Below are 15241 nucleotides of genomic sequence, written 5' to 3'. Positions count from 1 at the left end.
TAATTGTGATGTTGTATCTTAGTACATAAGGACATAAACTTTTACTACTAGACTAAAGTCGTTTAAAAATGGATAGAGAAATGGTTAAAAGACTGTGTACATAGAATAGTTAATGGTACATTGTCTAACTAGATTTTGTTTCTTTGTGGTGCTTTGCAGAGCTCTGTATTTGGTCCATTTGTATCCTTTTCTTTAATGACTTCTGGCATGTGTTTGCCAATGACACAAAGCTGTGCAGGAAAAGGACAAACTGGCAATTTGGACTGCAAAGTGGTGGATGAGGTTTAATGTTGATAACTAGTTATGCTCTTGGGATATAATATATGCAGGGCACATACTTTGAATAACCTAAAAACTTTCAAAAATGCAAACGTTAGTTTATTTTTTTTTAAATCTAAATAATAAACACAGTACAGTAAAACTATGAAAAAACACTTGAATATCTAAAATTTTAGTTATCATTTTAAATGGGCTGACAAACTCAAAAAATATTTAAAAATTGGAACTGACTAAATAGTTCAAACTTTGCCCAGAACAGCTCCCACTGACTTCTACATTCTCCAAAGCTTTCGGAGGCCGAAGTTTTACATTCAAGTTTTTTTTTTATCTTTTGCTTAATATTGAATGTATTGGGTTTTTTTAAGTCATAATTAAAATTCAAGATTTTTATAGCAAAAAAAAATTTGGAATCATGGTAAAAAAATATTAACATTGATAAATAACCCCCTAGGGGTTAGAAAAATGGTTGATGGAAAAGGGACTTCAGGTGCCTGTAAATAATATATCAAGCATTTCCATTTGCATTTCAAATTGCAAAAGCTTTTTTTTACAGTTATAACTGTAAATAATATAAAGTATTATCCAGAATTGGTCTCATTTTGCTTTTGGAGGATTTCTTCTCTTGTCAGAAATCTGGATATACATTTGGTTGCCTTAATTATTTAGAAGTATCGCTGCTTTCCCTTGGAAAAAAAGGTTGAATATGATGTGCGTGTCTTTTTAACCATATCTGCTATATAATTGTGTCTAACCCTGCAGTTCCTTTGGCAAATTCAGCCTCGCTACTAATGATTTGAGTCATAGAGCTGTTGTACCTTGGAACTGCATTAGTAAATCAGTACGTAAAGAATAAAGCTCCTGGCCAGATTCTATAATTGGCTTTAGTTTGTTTTTAAATGAAAGTAGCAGCTATGTACCAGGTTTATAATACATTATACTGTATTAATGTGCTGTACTAAGGATGACAAAAAAATTGGCATGGTAACCTAACTGTTGTTTGCCATTTAATGAAGTGATAGATATTTGGAGCTTATCCTACTTGGTAATTACTGAAAACACATTCAGTTTGTGTGTGTGAAATGGGGCATGATGAGATGTGATTCAAGCTGCCCATGTAGCCACAGTGCACACAACACATGCTGTTCTACAAGGCTTCCTGGGGATTTCTACTTTGTGCAGTGTATAACCAATATGCATGTCCCAGATTATGTTTACAGCATTTTAGATGCTCAAGCTTGGACCTAAATAAAGGTAATGAGCACCAAATTACAAATGGTGGTAAATCTGTTTTTTCTATGTATTATTTTTAAGATTCCCTGTATGAGAGATAGTCAGTGGAAAAGACATTCTTTGATAAAACCTAGCAAGCATTCCACAATTTTATGAGAATGAGGCCACATACTACCACTGCTTCATTAGAGTCCTTGAATGAGATTACCCCAGAGCAATAGTGGCTGGCCTACTTCTAAAACAATGTATTTTTCCTTTAAGCCATTTCTATGTTTAGGCTTTGAAGGTTTTTGTAAACTGGTGGATATATTATTCTTCTCATGGATTGGAAGGTGTTTTAGTTTATATCTGTAATTCAGTGATCTGTGGGAAGTAGGGGTTGTCAACAACTAAGAAATTATATTTATAGAGAGAGAGAGCAACAAAAAAGTATCATATTCAACAGGCTCAGTTAAAGTAACTGATTTTAATAAACAAAAGAAATTCCAACGTTTTGATCACATCGTAGTGATCTTCCTCAGGGAAAGGATGCATGCCCTGTTTCTGTTGCTGAGAGCTCATCCATGCTCTATATATATGTATATATATATATACAACAGAGCTTTGTTGTTGGCTGTTTCGAAGGCCGAATTCTAGAATAGGGATTGCTGTATATGAAGTTGATAGGGTTCAAACAACCATTGGGGTTATATCACTTGTCAGGTTCCTTATTATTCCTTACTATGCCTGAAGCTGTTTTTATGAAGGGATTGAATAATCCTAGATTAAATGCAGTTCTGTTTAATTTCACTTACTCTGATGTATAGTCATTAATCAAACAATAATGGTTGCTAATTTTCTTTAATTAATATGACCAGGTACTATTGACCCATTTTGTAATTTGTGTGATTTATTGAGTTCCCAATCCAGAGACTACTTTATCACTGTCCATGTTGGGAATTGATGCTGCCAAGTTGTGCAGTTAATTTCTTTTGGTGCCTAATACCTGCAATTTCTTTTTGGCCCTAATACCTGCAATTTTGTAAGATCAGAGAATATAATTGTGGCAGTGCCATAGGTGAGGTGTGGTACTGCCAGTGACAAACTGTACAAAAAGTAAATTACTAATAGGGGAGCAGGGAATATGTATTGATCAGTCCCCTCTCTTCTGTATAATTCTAATGACAAAGAAATGGTGCACCACACATTTTTATTGGCTAAAATAACTACAGGTATGGGACCTGTTATCCAGAATTCTCGGGACCTGGAGTTTTCTGGATAAGGGATCTTTCCGTAATTTGGATCTCCATAACTTAAGTCTGCTAAAAATCATTTCAATATTGAATAAACCCAATAGGCTTGTATGGCCTCCAATAAGGATTAATTATATCTTGGTTAGGATCAAGTACAAGGTACTGTTTTATTATTACAGAGATAAATTATTTTTATAAATTAAAATTATTTGCTTATAATGGAGTCTATGGGAGGTGGCCTTTCCGTTATTCGAAACTTTCTGGATAAGGGGTTTCCAGATAAGGTATCCCATACCTGTATAATGTTACAACAGGCAAGAGATGCCATATTGCTTGCTGTGAAGAGAAATAATAATGCTTGTAATGAACTCTAGTGCTTATACTTGTCTAGTTTTCCTGAACACAATCTTAATATATCTAGTAATATTGGAACTGCAGATTTGTTGTATCTAAGAACTTACTAAGCTTTCTTAAATAGAAATAGTAATTAAAGGCAGAAAACACTGCTCAGACAGTAATATTGTTTTAATTTCCTATATTCAGTGCTTAACATAAGTTTAAACCTCCATAGAATTTTTCACAATCCATTATGTTACAACCAGGAATTAAAATTTACAAAATAGTCCATTTCACATACTGAAAAAAGTGTCACCTGTGTGCAATTAAAGTGTGACATGACCTCAAAATATATTGTGTTACAGAACATTTATAAGCAAAGAGCATCACAAAGATAAAGCAGCCATCAAAACAAATCTGGAATAAAGTTTTAGAGATGCATCAAACAGGGTTGGGTTATAAAAAAATGATCCCAATCTTTGAACGTTCCACTGACCACTAATTATTCTGTTATTAAGAAAAAGGAAGAGTATGGCATAACTGTGACTAAGCCTAGAGAACATTGTCCACCAAAACAGTGGCCAGTTAATCTGGGGATTAGTCAGAAGCAACCAAGAGGCTAGTGATAACTAAAGGAGCTAGATTGATCCACAGCTGAAACTGGAGAAACTATCCAAGGGGCAACCATTAACTGATGCCCCACAAAGCTGGGTTTTATGGAAGAGTGACAAGAAGGAAGCTATAGCTGATTCTTGGCAATAGAACTTATTGGCCTTAGTGCAAATGCTATGTGTTTGGGAACACCAAGATAATCATCATGTTGTGGGGATGGATTTCATCAGAAGGGATGGAGATACTGGCCAGCATTGAAGGCAGGGTGGTTGGAACCAACCAGAGGACAAGTCTAAAGGAAAACATTTTAATTCTTGTACTAAGGTGAAGTTTCAGTTTCACAATGCTTTAAACAAACAGCCAAAACTAGACTGGATTTGTGTAAACCCAATGACCTGATTGAATGGCCATACATGGGACAACCTGTACAGTGTACTGTCTTTGGACAGATACCATAGGAAGGGCCATATATGTGTAAGACTACCTTTCTGTTGTTCCATTCAGAACCTGCTCTTCACTTCCGATCAGTCTTAAGAAACAACCCATAATTGTTAATCCACCAAGAATGCAGGAGTATCACTCTGAAGGGATCCTCTTCTTGGCAAGTATGGACAGCTTTAAAATAGGCCCAGTCGATGCTCAGAGCTATCAATCTAAATTAGAATCTAGAAGACTTGAATCAGCAATGGCCCTATCCAACAAAATTGTATCATTCACAAAGGCAAAGCTGGTAGATACTTAGAAGTATCACAACCAAAGTAGTATTTGGGTATTGCACTTAATGTTTGTTACTATGTGCATATATTGTTATTTATTGCATTGGTTTCCTCTCTGTTTCTACTATTACGGTATTGTAAAAATGTAAAGTGCTGTTTATACAGTAGCACTATATAAAAATACAGTTTACATGCATATGTGTTAAAATCCCCTGTATCTGCTTATACTGTATCTTGAACACAAGGCACTGTTGCTGGAAAGTATGATGAAATATTTGATTATTTGGGCCTCTCAGAATCCAGCTATGTCCTTGCTATACAAATAACACTAGTGTTACCCGCTGCTGTTTCAGGCATACTCAGTAGGCTTGTAGATTAGTTGTGTTAAAATGGCCATATGGCACTGCTAATGTCAGACACAGGTCAGCAGGACAATAGTAGTGGATACTAAGCAGATAAAATGCCTAGGCCACAGGACATGTGGATTACAGCTGACAGCACATTCCCCACTCACAGTTGCCTGCTAAGGGCTACTTGTAGCACCTACCTACTTGTAGCATATAGAATACATTTATGGGTTTATTTATCAGTTTTTGAGTTTGTGAATTCGAGTTTGTTTTTCAAAATCGAATAAACTCGCATATCGGATGCTTGCTTATAAAAAAAAAAACTTAAAACGTGTGCAAATAAAAAAACTGGAATACCTCAAATTTTCGAGTTCACACACTCTCATTAACTTCTATAGAAACTCGCAAGCTTTAAGATCACAAGGTTTTACATTTGAGTGTTCGGGGTTTTAAACCATAACTTGAATTGTGCAAGTTTTAACACTAAAAAACTTGAATCTTGAAAAAAAATCTAGTATTTTAATGTTGATATACTACCCCCTTATTGTTTTGCAAAGTATTCTTATTTAGCTCAGTCTGTATTATAAGATGTAAAGGTATATTGCTGCCCTCTACTGGTAGTTTTTAACACTGATACATTGATGCTTTGTTTGGTGGGTTACTTTTTTATAGTTGATACAATTCTTTATGCAGTTTGATGCACTGCAAACCACGTGTGTATTTAAAAAAGCATGAACAGCCAACATCCCCCCATCCTCCGTAGGGTCCAAAACATGATGTTGTTCATGCTTAATTTACAAAGAATCTCTGTGTTGCTGGTCCTGTATATTCCAATATTGTTTTTATATATATATATAATATATATATATATATAATATCATAATATCAAAATACATATGCACACCAGGAATTTTTACTAACTAAAAAAAACGTAATTTTTATTCAACAAAAAATCTAAATACCGTTGCACACCAGGAATTTTTACTAACAAAAAAAGAAAACAGGCCATCGTTTCAGTCCTCATCTCGGACGGTCCGAGATGGGGACCGAAACGTCAGCCTGTTTTCTTTTTAACAATGTTGAATAAAAGTTCAATTTTTTTGTTAGTAAAAATTCCTGGTGTCCATCCGTATTTAGATTTTTTTGTACTATTGGCTTGGATAGCACCCAGGTTTAACGATTTGTTATGCTAGAAACTTTAGACTTGGCTTCAAACTGATTTTCTAAGTAGAGATGTGTTAAATCATTTTTAGAACCTAGTTTTAAATCTGCATATGTGATTTTACCCCTACTTTCATCTTTTCACAGTTCCCTGGTGGAGGCATGCCTTTATAGAAGAGAACAGAACTACTGGCTAAAAAAAGTTTTTTTCTTTTGATTTTACAGAACAGAACACTGGCACCATGGCAGCTGCCTCAGCTGAAGAGTCGTCTCCTGTGTTAGAGGAAACATCAGGTAATATACAGGAAGAGCTTGCTGCTGCTGCTGCAGATGATTGGTCTGAGCTTTCATCACACAAGCCAGAGGAAGCTGGTGAAGAGGCAGTACAAGCTACAACAGGTGAGTCTTAAACTTGAAGATACTGTATATGAATGAGATACACAACATAGAGGGGTTCCACTTAGCCTTTTGATAATTACTGCAGGATTTCTTTATGAATGGGGCACTTAGCATTTAGCTACTCACAATTCTACTCGGTTGTGTGACTTTGCTAGGTTTTTTTTGGATGTTTTTGCAGATTTTATAAGAAAGGCCAGATCTGCACTCAATTGCTGCCCACACATCAAACCAAGGAGTTACTAGTGCCGAGTGTCACAAGGCGCTACCCTGGCCTTTAGCATATAATGGGCCAGATTCAATTTAATGAGAAAAGCTTATATCCTTATTCAGTGCCAGGTTTTCCAATGGAGTCAGATACAATTTAAAAAGAAAGACTTACTTCACTTGAAGAATATTGGCAAGACTGGGACTAAATTAGGAGAAACGTTTTTTCTCATCAGATTGAATCTCACCAATAAGTTTCTACATGATAAACCATAAAATAACTTTTTTTCATTGATATGTTAGAGGCACATTTTATTGGCTCACTGCTACTGCATGCTGAATATGGTATCTGTACCACACGGAAAAAAAGCCATTTGAGCGTGAATTTGCTTCTTTTCAAGCAGCTAATATTTACTCCTGTGCCAGGATGCAGAAAAGCAAGCTGTTATAAAATGCACGCCATATATCATGCACCTGACAGAAGTGGGAAACTGGGGCAGTTGGGGAGTGCAGCTAGAAAAACCTGAGTAGGACAGACCACAAAGGGCACAACTGTCCAGCAGAAGTAGAGCCCCTGCACTGACCTGACCTCATGTAGGACCATTGTTTCTAACTTCAGTAGCCTAGATGACTTGATGACATGTTTTGCAGCCTCAACACCATCTATTAGTTGTGTATATTTTTTTCTAGCAACTCTGGAACACTCTTAAGAATCCATGCTGCATATTGTGCTGGCACTGGCTGCTAAAATGTTCTAGTCAGTCCTACTGAGTCATTGTCACTCACCTTAAAATTGTGCCCCTTTTAATTTTCCTGCATACTTTTCTTTCTTAGTAATTCAGTGAACCTGTAAGTATATTACTGCATGCTAATCACATTTAGTTTTACAATGTGTATTTACAGCACATGTTTGTTTGTTTGCTTGTTTTTATCATGTAAGTAATGGCATCTTTTCCTTATAGAGAGCCTTGAGGTAGCACAAACCGAAGAAGTTTCTGCCAGCTCTTAGAAATAGGTAAGACACTAGCATAGAGCCAGCAATTTAAAGTGAGAAGTTTTATGTATAGTATGTTTAATTTACAGAGCTGGTGCTGCTTTACAGCGAGCCGGAGAAGTTAAAGGGATACTGTCATGATTTTTATGGTATACTTTTTATTTCTAAATTACAGTGTTTACATAACAAATAATTCACTCTACCATTTAAAATTTTATTCTTGAACCAACAAATGTATTGTGCCTGAGTCTGAGCTTTCAGAAGGAGCCAGCGCTACACATTAGAACTGCTTTCAGGTAACCTATTGTTTCTCCTACTCCCATGTAACTCCAGTATTGAGTGCTATTCTGATATCTACTGGGAGCTGCTATCTTGCTATCTTCCCATTGTTCTGTTGATTGGCTGCTGGGAGGGGGGTGATATCACTCCAACTTGCAGCTTAGCAGTAAAGTGTGACTGAAGTTTATCAGAGCACAGGTCACATTGTTGTGGCACCCTGGAAAATGAAGAACATGGCTAGCTCCGTGTGAAATGTCAAAATTAAATATAAAAATCTGTTTGTGTTTTTGAATAATGGATTTCATTGTAGGATTCTGCTGGAGAAGCTCTATTAACTGAAACTGCATTTTGAAAAAAACATTTTTCCCCATGACAGTATTCCTTTACATATATATTTTTGTTTTGTTTTGTTTTTTGTTTTGGAACAAGGTTCTACCATCACTTTTTTTAAAAATATCAATGCGAAAGATATTTTTTGTAAATATTTAATGTTATCCATTGCCATGTCCACTGTCAAGTATTTGAAGTCATTAAAGGAAAATGACTACCCTAAAAATGAAGATGGCTAAAAATGCCATATATTATATACTGTACTTACTGCACCAGTCTAAAGGTTTAACAATGACAGGAGCTCCCCATCTTGGACAGTGTCTGTGACACTCACATGCTCAGTGCACTCTGGGCAGCTGCTGAGAAGCTAAGCTTAGGGGTTGTTGCAAATAATTAAGCATAAAATGAGGCTGGCCTGTCATATAAGCTGATGCTACAGGGCTGATTATTACATTTGGATGCTTTGGATTGCACTGGTTTCTGAGCTCCCATGTAGAAATTATCCGTATTAATAACTAGTCATCCTTATATTCTGATACATACAGTATAATACAGTATATTGTGTGTTGGTCCCTAAGCTCAGTAAGTGACAGCAGCACAGAGCATGTGCAGTGAATCAGCAGAAAGAAGATGGGGAGCTACTGGGGGCATCTTTGGAGGCACAGATCATCCCTGCTAAAAGGTAGTTGCTTTGGGTTTCCCTATTTCTTTAGTTAGGCTTTAGTTCTCATTTAAGTAAATATACTGTACATTCATAACTGTATTGAATTTGGCCACATCAGAATTTTACTCTGGACTTTAGGCTAAGGACATATGGGACTGTGTCTTGCCTGCAATTTCTCCAAAGGCAGAGAAAAGCCGATGCATTGCCATCTGCACCTTTGTTTATCTGCACTGACAGGGAAATGGGTTCCAGAAAGTGGTGAGAGAAGGACAGAACAAAGGGAAAAGACTTAGTTGGGAAAAGAGAAGAGGGGAGAAGGAGAGAACAGAAAATATATGGTAAAGGAAGAGTTAAGGAGGTGTGAATTAATAGGAATGCAACTGAGTAGGGAATATCCCATCCCAGAACAGCTGTTTGGATCTCAAGGATCACATGCATTTACTTACATAAAAGGTTTGTTCATCTTTGCATCTCTGGCCCTGTACAGAAATTATTAATCATTCACCTCAGTTCCTGACTCAGAAGAGCTTAGGCTGATGCCACACGAGGCGTAGGGCAGATATTTTCGGCAAGTGGAAAAGCTTGCTGAAAATTCCGCCCTACGCCTCCTACATGTGCCTGCACCTGAATGAATGAGATACGCTCGGGTGCAGGCACATGTAGCCAATATACGCATGAAAACGCAAGACTTTGCATTATCTCGCGTTTTCATGCGTATATCGGCTACATGTGCCTGCACCCGAGCGTATCTCATTCATTCAGGTGCAGACACATGTAAGTGCAGGTGCTTTTGCACTTGCCGAAAATATCTGCCCTACGCCTCGTGTGGCATTAGCCTTAGTCCCTATCACATTTACATATATTATGGTCAGTGTCTCGACTGTAGATTTTGGCATATGTCAGAGGGGCTGCTGTAAGATGCCATAGACAGTCACTATTAATGGGCCTGTGGGGGCTGTTGGAGCCTCTGTGTACTTGAAATGCCAGGGCCTATTTTGTATCCCAACCCAGGTCTGGGGAGAGTAAACCTTGTGGTATGGTTTTGGAGTATGGGAGAAAACCCAAATGAAAACAGGGAGCACATTCAGACTCCATAGTTAGAATCACTCCTAGGACTCCAGTACTGTAAGGCAACAAGAAACTTTAACAGAAGATTACTTATTTACAGCCACTTGGGGGAAGTTGTTTTGGTGTCTGTAATAAAATACCTGCTGCAGCGATTGTTATAGCAGCTCCCACTCCTATTCATCAATGCAAACAGTGAAAATTTTTACTGGCTGTATCAAGGAATGCAAATGGAAGATAATTACATATCGAGCATATTCACCTTTTAATAAGTTACTATCAATGCTTTCATGTTTAACAATTCTCTCTTTCCCCCCTTTGTTTCTAGAGAAGAAATCCTTCTTCAAATGTGATCTCCATATAATATACCAAACACTAGCAATTTCCAGGAACCCTGAACAGATTCAACTGCATTTCCAGAATCCCCTACAGAGTACACCCACCCGCTTATTTCCATGTCTATACAGCAGGCCGGGCAGTTCCCTATGAAGGTGCACAGCTGACGGGCTCTTTATATTCAGTTTCCTTAAGACTGACATGGAAAGTTTTGCCTCAGGAAAATGGAAAGAACCAAGCAATATCAGCTTCCAGTGAACTCTCCGGGACCTGTAGCAGTTTTCAGCCTCAGGAAGAAATACCACTTATAGTGAACTGGAGATGTTATATTCTCACACATGGATATAGAGATGCTTCATTTAGCTGCCCCACATGCTGCATGTGTTTTTTTTACTCTACCTTTACTATGCACTACTTTGCACTTCTCCTAGATGGACCATCTATTATGTCAGGAACCAGAAAGGATTAGTACATCTTTCAGCAGAGAAGGGTTTGATAAAATTAGGCTGTGGAAAGGGAAAGCTGCTTGACAATCAGAATATTTTTCTACCTTCAGGAAATATATAGATCTGAGTATGTTATTCAGTGAAATGTGGCATAATAAGGTAATGTTCAGCCCAGTTTAAAAGGGTGACTTTTCCAAAACTTTTATCTATTCATGTTCCTACTTTCTGTGCCATAAACTGGGAAATATGTTTGTACCTCTCAAAAGTGTTTTAGCAATCAGTAATCTGGGTATGTACTGTATGCAGGGATGAACACAGAGCCTTTATATATATATATATAAATTCAACAGTAACAAAGGAGCTTAACCACTGACCATGTGATGTGGCACAAAACTGTTCTTAACCCCCCTTTTTCATGATTCCTCAGGTGCAATGATTACAGTATTGGTCTCATGACATTCTTGCTTTATCTAACACTATTTTATATTTTCAGGTGCTTTATTTTTGTGTACTTACAGATGTGCACAGCTCCAAATCTAAATACAGGTATAGTGCTAAAGGTAGCTATACATGGAGATGTGTAGGGGAAAAATCAGTTTGCCCTATAAAAAAATCTATAAACTGTGACCAGGTCTTCAAAATTCAGTAGAACAATCCATCTCTGTTTGGCCCAAGATGTGCTCTGATCCACTTATTTATCTGATCCAACCTACTTTTCCAAATTGATTTTCGGGAATTTGAGTAGGATTATCCACCGTGGGTTTTCCATGTATGTTCACAGAATCCCTACAGAGCGGGGCCTGGAATACACATGGGTTCTGTATCAATCCTGTGTTATTCTATAGAAGGTCTGTAGAGTAGAATCATTTCAGAAGTTTGTTACATTATCAAAATTAAGACTTACTCAATGTGCATTCCCTTAAATCTTCATCTTTACACAAACAGAAATATACTGCAATTGTTAAATAATCCCTTTTGTATAATTTGGGTTGATCCCCACCCATATTTTCTAAGATGTACTTTCTACATAGTATTTTCCATTTTTGTTGCACTTATACATACGTATGGGGCTGCCACATTGTTTTCCATAGCCTGTTTTTATAGAACAATAGAATAATAACATAGGCAACCTTTATAGCTGTATGATTAGGAATCCCCTTATCAGTTAACAACCACTGGAGGGACACGCATTAAAGATTCTTGATCTAAAGAAAATATTTTACATTTTTAAATTTAAAAAATCTATGTGGAGAAAGAATTGAGGTTGTAGCCTCAGGGCCACCTTCTGACTGCATTTTAGCATTCCATTTTCCCACTGCCAGAATGACAGTACTAAACCTCCCAATATACCTCACTCAGGGAACACTTTACACTTTATATGGATACCTGGATTTATACAGCATCAGCAGTCAGCAATACTAAATGGGTGTTAGGAACACGAAGATATGTCCTGAAAAAGGCTACAATCAGATTATTTTAATGTGAATATCTATTTAGAAGCCAACAGGTAACCCCTGTAACATGATTTATAAACTGCTGTGTAGGAGACTGTTCTGATCTTTCTATAACCGTACTGTGAGTTGAACGTCGGGTCCTACCTCACAAAAGTTCATATTTCTTTCACTTACAAAAGAAACAGGTACCTTATCTAAATGGTACAGAGCTACCAAGCTGTGACTGGGGTACATTCCCAGCATTCCTTTCTGTTACACTATTACATAATGTGCAGTATTTCTATGTAGATACAATACCACTGTGAGACTTACCTCTGCAAATAAAAACTTTTCCTCTATTTTTGTCTAGTTTGTCTTTTTGGAGTAATGAACAACTTGGTGACTTTGCATGCATATTTATCTCTAGAGTTTACACCGCTTTAGATTTAGTGCACTATATTTTAGCAGAATTTCAGTTTCTATATTGCATGAATGAATGGGAAAGCGGTTAACAACTGTCCTATGTCTATCCTCAGGGCTGACTTTTGGCTACATTACCCTGTGCAAAAAATGCAATTTGGCAGAGCAAGCCCAATAATAAAGTGCACCAGAATGAATGGAAGAAACAGAACCAATATTCCTAGAGATACATTAATAACTTCTTTTTTTTCTTGTAAATTCTTTATAATAGGCATCTTTATTTTTCAGTTTAATGGGGATCTATTATGTGCTGATTGCACATTATTCTGTTTACAGATTACTGTATATATCTAAGAAAAGTTTAGCACCCATATGTATATGGGTGTTTCGCCACAGGTATTTCATGATATGGTTATGCTCCCTGCACTTTAATAGACAACATTACCACCACACACACACGTGGCGATCTGACGATGTTTCGTGCAACCATCAGTCGCACAAAACATTGTCAGATCCGCCACACACCGTCAGGGCTGAAACAGCAGATAAGGAGGTAGAAACAATAGGATCTCTACCTCCTTCTGCCGATTCAACCCTGACGGCAGATTTTGGTCAGGCGCCTTCTATGGCGCCAAATCAAAATCTTTTAACCAGTCTGATCGCTTCCTGCGATATCGGTCGACTCGCCGGCATGCCATACACGCATCGAATATCGTACGAAACGAGGTTTCGTACGATAGTATCGGTGCGTGTATGGCCAGCTTTAAGGTGGCCATACAAGGGCAGATGCAGATCCCTTTGATATAGAAAGCCAGACGAATACTTCATCAAATGTGGTAGAATTCTTAATACTTCAGCTTTAAAGCAGGATCATTCAGTACAGTAAATGCTACATGTCATTCCCTCAGAATATGCCTCTTCCTGGCTGCAAGGATCAATCCACTGCCTCAAAGCCTCAAGATCTGGTTGGAAATTACTACTTGTAAATGGAAAATCTGTGGACATTTCCAGTCTTGCTTACTCATACGTACATTATACTAGACAGAGAGATTTACCAACCCTTGTGGATATTTAGGCAGATATAGGTCACAACCCTCTGCTTCAGTTAGAAAATGATGTTGATATTCTTGCAAATATTAATGTTGATAATTATAGAAATACTTATCGATACAGATAGTATAGTATAGAGGGCTTTGCTCAAAAGACCTTTCAGTCTATAAGGAGATGGGGTATAATGCAGGTAATCATTTCCATGTTTGTGCTTTCCATAACCATGGAATTGGCAATAGTCAAATTCTTACTAGCTAGCAGTTTGTCCAGGTCACGACTATTAATATCCTCTCAATGTTAATTTTCATTGGGCAGCCTCAAGCCGCAGGGCACATAGGTGCAGGGCTTTCTGAAAAGTTCAGGGGTACCAGGGCATGTGTGGGTATGATTGAGAAATGTGCCAAAACTGTTCAAATTCAAACACTGGGCTATATGTATTATATAGTTTTCTGCTTCTGTGACTGGGGGCAGAAAAATGTACTGCAGAAATATGTCAAAGTTAGTTATGGGGGGCACAGCAGGGTTTGGAGAAGAGAGATAGAAGTGATGTTAATGGGAACCTTTTCAAGCATCATTCTATGTAACATAAGTGGTATACATTTATATAAAGTTAAAATATATAATCTTTAGTGAGTGTGCCAAAAATGTTTTAGCAAACCTGAAAACCAATGATTTTCTTGATTTGTAATAATAATTCAGGTTACTGTACCCTTATTTTTCCTGTATTACTCATCTTGCAATTCACAAATGTACCACTAAATTTATATACAGTGACACCTACTGGGGCATTATAGGTACATCAAGCACTTTAAAGATTATTTCTTATCTAAAGGCCTCCCAGAATTAGCAGATTATTATTATTATTATTACATATTTAAAAAGTACCAACCGAGAGTTTATATTATATCAAACATATATTTTCCATAAAAAAAATCATCAAGGCAAGCCATAGGTGCCAGTTAGCCATTACAACATACAATCAGCAAATTATTTTAGTTGAGTAGAAAATGTAAAAAAAATAAATAAAACCTACACCATACCAGTATAAAAGATGAGATTTTATATTCAAATGTGAAGAAGCTTTTGTTTCTCCATTTGCCTGTTTAGCTCAAAGAATAACAAAACCATCAAATTTTTAACGTCAAAACAATGGCCCAAAAGTATGTTCATGGCAGTCATGGCATATCTAAACTATATTTCTTAATCTGTATTCCAATCTGACCTTAGCACCTGCTGAGCATGCAAGCACAAAGGTATCCTGGGGAGGTGTCAGTATGCTACTAGTTATTCCCCACTAAATGTCACTTTGCAAGTAAAACAGCACTGCAGCCCACTGATAACTGGTCTTGCGCTAATGGTTAAATGATTAAAAATTGAAGGCATAATTTTGCCACGGTGTGGCCCACTGGTATACCGTGAAAACACAGTGGGCCCTGACCCTGCCACCTGCCTGCAAGCCAGCTGTCCCTAACCATCACCACTACCCTCTCCACTGTGCTATTTACTTTGCTGTGTGCTCCCCAGTGGAAAGCACTGCCATCTTTAATTTGTAGCAGTGAAGTTAGTAGTACAGCAGAGCGGTGGCTGAGGGTAGAATGGAAGCAGGGTGATGGGAAATTAAGGTGGCCATACAAGCTAAGATCCACTTGTTTGGCGAGGTCGCCAGGTATAGGTATACGACGGGTATAGGTGTCCGATGGTTCAGGGA

The 15241-nt window shown here is 37.4% G+C and overlaps 1 protein-coding gene across 5 annotated transcripts in view; it reads left to right on the top strand.

Moving 5' to 3' along the window:
- Positions 1-12422, top strand: part of mgarp (mitochondria localized glutamic acid rich protein) — a 40174-nt gene extending 27752 nt beyond the window's left edge. For all 5 annotated transcript variants that reach the window (XM_031895524.1, XM_031895525.1, XM_031895523.1 and 2 more), the window contains 3 exons: positions 6139-6312; positions 7479-7531; positions 10177-12422. In XM_031895524.1, the coding sequence (XP_031751384.1) occupies positions 6139-6312; positions 7479-7525 (221 nt within the window). In that variant the 3' untranslated portion in view covers positions 7526-7531; positions 10177-12422. The remainder of the gene's footprint in view (positions 1-6138; positions 6313-7478; positions 7532-10176) is intronic.
- Positions 12423-15241: the final 2819 nt, after the last annotated feature.

This window comes from Xenopus tropicalis, chromosome 1 (genome assembly GCF_000004195.4).
Source record: "Xenopus tropicalis strain Nigerian chromosome 1, UCB_Xtro_10.0, whole genome shotgun sequence".
Classification (NCBI taxonomy): Eukaryota; Metazoa; Chordata; class Amphibia; order Anura; family Pipidae; genus Xenopus; species Xenopus tropicalis.
This window is presented reverse-complemented; position numbering and strand designations above follow the sequence as displayed.